General features: G+C 41.6%; 1 protein-coding gene across 3 annotated transcripts in view; it reads left to right on the top strand.

Annotated features, from left to right (window-relative positions):
- Nucleotides 1–8: 8 nt before the first annotated feature.
- Nucleotides 9–6,591, top strand: part of PHAF1 (phagophore assembly factor 1) — a 35,241-nt gene continuing 28,658 nt past the window's right edge. The window contains exons 1-3 of one of the 3 annotated variants that reach the window (XM_085301105.1): nt 67–158; nt 486–550; nt 4,366–4,448. In XM_085301105.1, coding sequence (XP_085157231.1) covers nt 4,368–4,448 — 81 coding nt within the window. In that variant the 5' untranslated portion in view covers nt 67–158; nt 486–550; nt 4,366–4,367. Of the gene's footprint in view, nt 159–485; nt 551–4,365; nt 4,449–6,591 lie in introns of all 3 variants that reach the window. The other 2 variants (XM_085301106.1, XR_014895349.1) reach the window with 2 other exon arrangements.

The following is a 6,591-nucleotide window of genomic DNA, read 5'->3' as shown; positions in this document are numbered from 1 at the left end:
CCGTGACCTGCCGCCGCGCTCCCCTCGCAGGGCCCCGCCGCAGCGCCTCGGTGACCGGCTGTGCGAGCCCTGGGCCTCGACGCGAGCTGAGCCAATGCTCGACCTGGAGGTGGTGCCCGAGCGGTCTCTGGGGCACGAGCAATGGGAGTTCACGCTGGGTGAGTGCCGCCGCGCCCCGGCCGCCCCCTTCCCGAGGCCCGTGTTCGCTGAACAGCCCCCGCGGGGGCGGCGGCGCCTCCCCGAGCGCAGCGTCGCTGCCTGCCGCCCCCCTGCTGCGAGCCGGCGGCAAGGGGGGCTTCTCCCGGGAGAGGCGCCGCTGGCCCGGCCCGGCCCGGCGCGGCGCGGAGCCCTCGGGCGCAGAGCTGGCGCTCGGCTGGCGTAGGTGCCTCGCCTGGCTCGGTTTTCGAGCCCGCCCTGCCGGTGCTCCGGATCTTCGGGAGTTACTGTAGCTCTCCTAATTTTCACGTGACTGTTTTGGATTTCAGCGTTTGGCTCCTTCTTGTCGCCGTTTTTCACCCCTGCCGTTGCTCTGTCTAAAGCCCAGGTAACGGTAAGATGGCCAGCGCAAGCGGGGCTCTGCGTGGCGGCCGKCTGTGGCTGCCAGACCTCGAGTTACGCCGCTGCTGCCGTCGCCCCTGATAGCAGCGGGACGGGCGCTTGGGTAGAAAACAAACTCTAGGACGGGCGCTTGGATAGAAAACAAACTCTGTGACCGGACTCCCTGGACTCTGCTCGCASCAGGGGAGCGGTTACAGAGTTGTTCTTATGAAACCGTCAAACGCAAGTGGCTGTTTACACTTCTGTGAACTCAGAATCAAGTCAAACTGGATTGTTAACAGGAGTGTTAGAAAGGCTTTTGGAGGCTAATTATAGTACCTCAGGTCCCACCCTCTGAAATCCCGGTGATCTCCTTATGCCGCTAACGTGTTACTGTGCTCCCTCAACTCTGCATGACCTTCTGTGATCCTTTATTACCTCTATCACTCGAAAATAAATCCAAATTCTATGCCCTAGCCATGGTTGTAAGTACGTAGCAGTGGCCCTCGCTCCCTACCCACTAATTCTCCTTATAAAAAGAAAAAAAACATTTTTCTTTTTCTCAAGAGCCTTGCTAATGCAATCTTATGATTAAAATTATACACTGTGTCTATGTATATGTGTACGCACATGTGCGCATAGATGAGAGAGAGGAAGCTCAATTCTTGGAGTAAACATAGCCACCACGTGACACCTCTAATATATAATTAGCCTGACCTGCTTGTATAGAGCAAGGGACTGACTAGGTGTTAGGATACTTTGTCCTGTGCTAGCAGTACTGTGTGCACCTTCTCTCTGCTGATAAAGCTGGTTCAGCCATGCTGGTGGTAACAGGGTTGGAAGCCTTAGTATAGATGGGGTTCTGGCTGCCGGGGACGTACTACTCGTCATTTGTTTAGCTCTGCTGAATGGCCGTGTTCTTGAGCTGCTGCTGACACTGGCTTCCAGTCGTGTACCCGCAGTGGAGATGACTGAGGGGAAATGCCAGGAAGATTTTTTACATGAGTCCTTGAATTCTGTTTCTGGCTCCAGTATTGACTCACAATGTGACCAGAGCATAAAAAAATTTAACCAAGACTGAGGTTTGTGTTCAGCTAGATACCTGTGTCACTGCCGCCTATGAGGCTATGTTCCTGCAGTTTTAAAGAGGGAGAACAATTAAATACCTATTTTGTACCATCTGTAGCTGTGTTATTAGCAGTAGGTGCTCTTAGAGTTTCTAAGACACATTTACATTTCTCTTGTGTATTTTTTTTCACTTTCCTGCTAAGTTTCACTGCTTTTTCTTTATTTAAGGCAGTATGAGATCTCTCACATTGTTGCATTGTATTCTTTTATTGTTATTATTATTATTCTTTATTTGTTTGCTTCAAGACACGTAGTCAAAGAGCTAAAACCTCAAGACGTGTTGTTTGTGACCACTGTATGTCGGAGGAGTATCTTGTATCACTTCAACCTTCAGAGAAGGGTAGCAGAGTACTAGAACTGAACTTTGTAGGCTTTGTTTGCAGTGGGTCGGTTTGACCGACTGTCTGATATGCTGGAAACTGTGTTTGCTTCCTAGTCTCCCCTAACTGGTAAGGGCGAAAAAGAATTCTTTGTCGTCTTTGACTGCAGAGGCTGCCAACTGTTGAGGAAAAGGTGGTGGTTGCACATGTGTGCCTGAGAAGGGTGGAGAAAAATAACCTAGCTTCTTTGTGCTTTCTTTGGCTGTTTACTAATGGAGGCAAAGGGAGGATATTGGCTCTTCCACCTATGTTTTAGGTTCTTTGAGCTATTTTTGGAGAAGTTCTCAAAGCTATGAATAGCAGTGTAAGCAGCCGCCTAGTAAAATCTGCTTGATTCTCATTCAGGGAAAGCTGAATAAAATCAGTCCATGTCCGTTTGCTCACTGCTYGAGAAAGCTCTGAGTGAGAGAGTCACATGAGCTATCTGTTTGCACACTTAGGAACCCAAGATTGCACGAGGTTACATCACACTACAAACTGGACTTCGTGTCTGTGTGCGCTTCCTTAACCATATGTGTTTTTAGCAAAACATTGCCTACTGCGGCAATTACTGTGGGTTCTGTAAGGTTTTTTGCTTGGTTCGCTCAAGTCTGTGCTACTTACTTTTTAGAGCAGTTAATGTTCTTACCTTTTCAGGTCTCCAGCTGGCTTTGAGAATGTATTTTGAGCACCTAACTATTAATAAGTATTCTGAATTTAATGCTTTAAATAACTCTTGCTTTTTTTCTAATCATAGTTTTTATTAGGTTATGAGATATGTACATTTCACAGGAGCATCTTTGATCTTAACTTCACAGTTATTTATGTTTTTGTTCCACTTTGAAAATATCATTTAATACATAATAACTGTCTACTCAAAACATGCTCAGAAACTCAGCTGCTTAGACCGTAAGGCAACGGCTATTTCCTAGATAATAGGAAACAGTGCTGCCTTAATTGTGTGGCTCTGTGCATTTTAATTGTATTAGTGTTATTACAGATTCGGAAAGAATACTTATTTTATCATCTTATGGTTGGTAATTTCTATTCACAAAATTGTTTTTCATGTTAGAGCCTCAAAATGATATATGTGTGTGCGTGTATATGTATATATGTATACGGAGACAGACAGACACACACACACATATGGGACATGATGCATAGTTTGTGTTTAAGAGACATGTAGCTAGTAACTAAAAATTTGAATACCTCAACAATCATGAAATAAAAATGTAGGTTCTATCGTACATTTTCCTAGCAAGGGTGATTTGCTTAATGATTAAAAGCTAGAAATAGAGAAGAAAAGGGCAGGGAATGTAAATAAAATGTTAGATAGCTAAATCTAAATTGATGTGTAGAAATTAATATGGAAACAAAACTTCAAAATTATGAGCTCATGATCTCTCTTTATAAATGCCATATTTGAAGCCAGGAACACGATCACATTTCATTTGGAAAGGCAACAGAGGTTTCAACGATGTGAAAAAGGATGACATGACGTGGTGCTGTTCTTTCTACAGAATCAGCTGATTTACACCATACCTAAAATTGTACAGATGTAAAGATAACATAGACTATAAAGAATATCCTCTAAAGTTGTGTTAGAAGATACATGGTGATAATGTGTTGTTTCATTTAAACCCCATTGTGTAATATGGATATCTTAACTTGTTCTTCTTTGTCAAAGCTGCTGTTCAGTTGCCCTTAGGAAACGTGAGAATACATGTTGAAGAAGCAGTATAGACTGAGAATATAAAATTCACCCTTCCTTGATACAGCTGTAGTTACATCACCAACTAATTTGGCCAATTAAGTCTAAGCAGAATCATTATTCCATATATACATATATATGGACATATATAACTGTGTTCAACAACTCTGTAGATTAATAATCTTGACCAAAGCATATACTATAAAGTGTGACCCAGGTGCCTACTGAATGTGGATAAGAARGCTGATCAACTTGAGTGGCTTTTACTACAGGCTGTTTTATAAATTACTGGATTTTTTACCTTCCCCTTAAAAGCAGAAAATTCTGCATGTGGATTGCAGAAAGATCTGTGCTTTTCCTTCCTAAACCTTGTTGTTTTATGTTGTTGCTAAAGATTATTTTCTTTCATATATGTGCCTAACAAGCTGGTGGGAAAACATTTTTTTTTTCTACAGAAAACAGGTTTGTGCTGCTAGTATGAGTCAGRGAGGTTTTTGTTGATTGCACACCTTTGTGTTGTTATTCATGTTTGCTGATGAGGACTCTATTACCACATCTGTTACCTTTCTGTCAAAAAATACTGTTAGCTACGTCTCTGAATTGGAGCAATGCAACTGTTTTTATTTACAGGAATGCCGTTGGCTCAGGCTGTAGCAATTCTTCAGAAACACTGTCGCATTATCAAAAACGTCCAGGTTCTGTACAGTGAGCAGGTGAGTAGCAAATGGTCTGGTCAAGTCATTCAGCTATCGTGTCCAAGTATTAGGTATAACGGGGTATACCGATACTGTGTCACTCTGACGTATTGTACAAACTGCGGAGCTACTTGAGGTTGAATGACACCAAAAAATTGCCACCCCGTGAGAGATGTGGCTTTTATAGCTCTTAAACATCACAAATAATAATCCTCAACAGAGTGCAGTGATTTAACAGGTGTCAGTTTTGTATGTGTGGTGCTGTGGTAGTACTGTTCTTTAAGAAATGTTCTGCATTTAGCTGGGTGATTTAATTCTAATCTCTTTACATTATCGTTGTCAGGTGTTGCACTATTTTTGAGGTACTGAATCACTCGTTACTTTCTGCTTTCATGTTTGATTCAGTGGTGATGAGCCCACTGAAAATGCTTCCATACTTCCTCTCTGGGTCTTCAATTCTGTCTGCAAAAGCAGATGCAGTAATTTAAATCAGCTAGATGTTTTAATCATCCTTCATGATTAAAACAACACTGTTATGTTAGCGCTAATACTTTTGAGTTCCATCAAAAACAGAACTAGAAGTGAAACCTTTTTGCTAGATCAAACAAAATGTGTTAGATATGCACCTTTCTTGTGAAGGAAGTAGAAAGGAAGAGGAGAATGGGGCAAAGCAGACCTATGGCTCTCCAAGTGTGAATTATGTGGAATGCAKGTTAATTGGAAGATGGTTTTTGTGTATTGCAGACGAGAGATCTTCGCATCAGGGAATAGGCAAAGTCTGGCAGAATTTAATTCTGTATCAAAATATCTGTATCTGATAGAGGTCTTATCCATTTGCAGAGAGTAGCAAATGACTAAGGACCAAGCTCAACTCTAGAGTTTGCTGCCRGATAAATATTTCATCTAATTAAATGTTATATATTTTTAAATTATGTAGATTTATGACTTTCATGATGGCTGAATATTTACTTTGCAGATTGAAAATGTAGCTKCTTGATTTTAGTTAGTAGAGCCATCCGTTCAGCAGTGAATGCATTCCTTATTTGTTCTACTACTATTTTTTCCTCCAGCTTTTCTGATGAAAATATATTCCAGAATAACTTCTGGGTTTGTTTAGATAAATAATGAGATTCCCCTTCCTCTCAGTGTTGTAGAATGACAGAAGGATTAATGGTGCAGTGCTAGAAAGCATGGTACATCACTGCTGGGCTCTTTAGGCCTCTGTAAAAGGTACATTTTGCTTGACTTCGTACACTTAAGAACAAAGGAATTTGTTTTTATTGTATCTACAGGGGTTTTTTTTAGCCTTTTCGCCTCATGCTATAATAAATATAAAGATGTTTTTAGCTTCTATGCAATCCAACAAAATAGAAGATCTCAGTTTTGGAGTAGATGTGTTGATGGTGTTTTTCCCATCTATCGTGCCTGATACCAGAGCCATTATTTCCACGTGGCACGCAGGGCCTGCAGTTGATTGCCTGGTGCAGAACATCACGTAGTTCATTAGCAGCTGGGCCCAAAGAGTTCTTGGTGCAGTGCTTAGAAGATTCAAACCTTTAAGCTTTGTCTAGCACAACTTGTATATACTTGAACAGCCATTCATATCTTTCCTCTTTGGTTTCTAAAAGGTTGTGTTTAAGCATAGTGATCAAATGTCATTTAAAGCTGTTGCATCTAAAGTACTGAATCTCTGATCCTGGAACTCCAGCAAGTATTTCCTTTGAAACATGTATACATGACAGTTAAGTGCAATTAGATCTGCCCACAACTCTCTTTTCACTTGCCATAAATGGGATGCCTAAACTGTGCCAAAAACCCCTTAATGAACCAATTTATGTGACAAGTGTTTTAACTCCTATTTTTGGTCAATTTAAATGAGGTACTTAATTGGCATTTATTTCTTTCGTAAATGTATTCCTCTGGAATTGTATCAAGGGGATTATGACAGTGAGAAGGTTTTTTTTCCTGCAGCTTTATGCAGAGCAGTATTGTAACTGCACATTTGAATTTCTTCCCTTGGGAATGACTCTCCCAATACTTTCTGATGTCTTCCTCTCACCCTTGAGGTTATATTTTTGTACGTTAATAGTCACATGAGCTTCATGTGTGCCCTTGAAACTCTTCAGTTATAAATTCTGCCAGCATAGAGTAGAWGCTCTTG

This window comes from Rhea americana, unplaced genomic scaffold (assembly GCF_003343005.1).
Source record: "Rhea americana isolate MKP2758 unplaced genomic scaffold, rheAme1 scaffold_172, whole genome shotgun sequence".
Lineage (NCBI taxonomy): Eukaryota > Metazoa > Chordata > Aves > Rheiformes > Rheidae > Rhea > Rhea americana.
The sequence above is the reverse complement of the archived record's forward strand: the minus strand, read 5'-3'. Positions and strand labels throughout refer to the sequence as shown.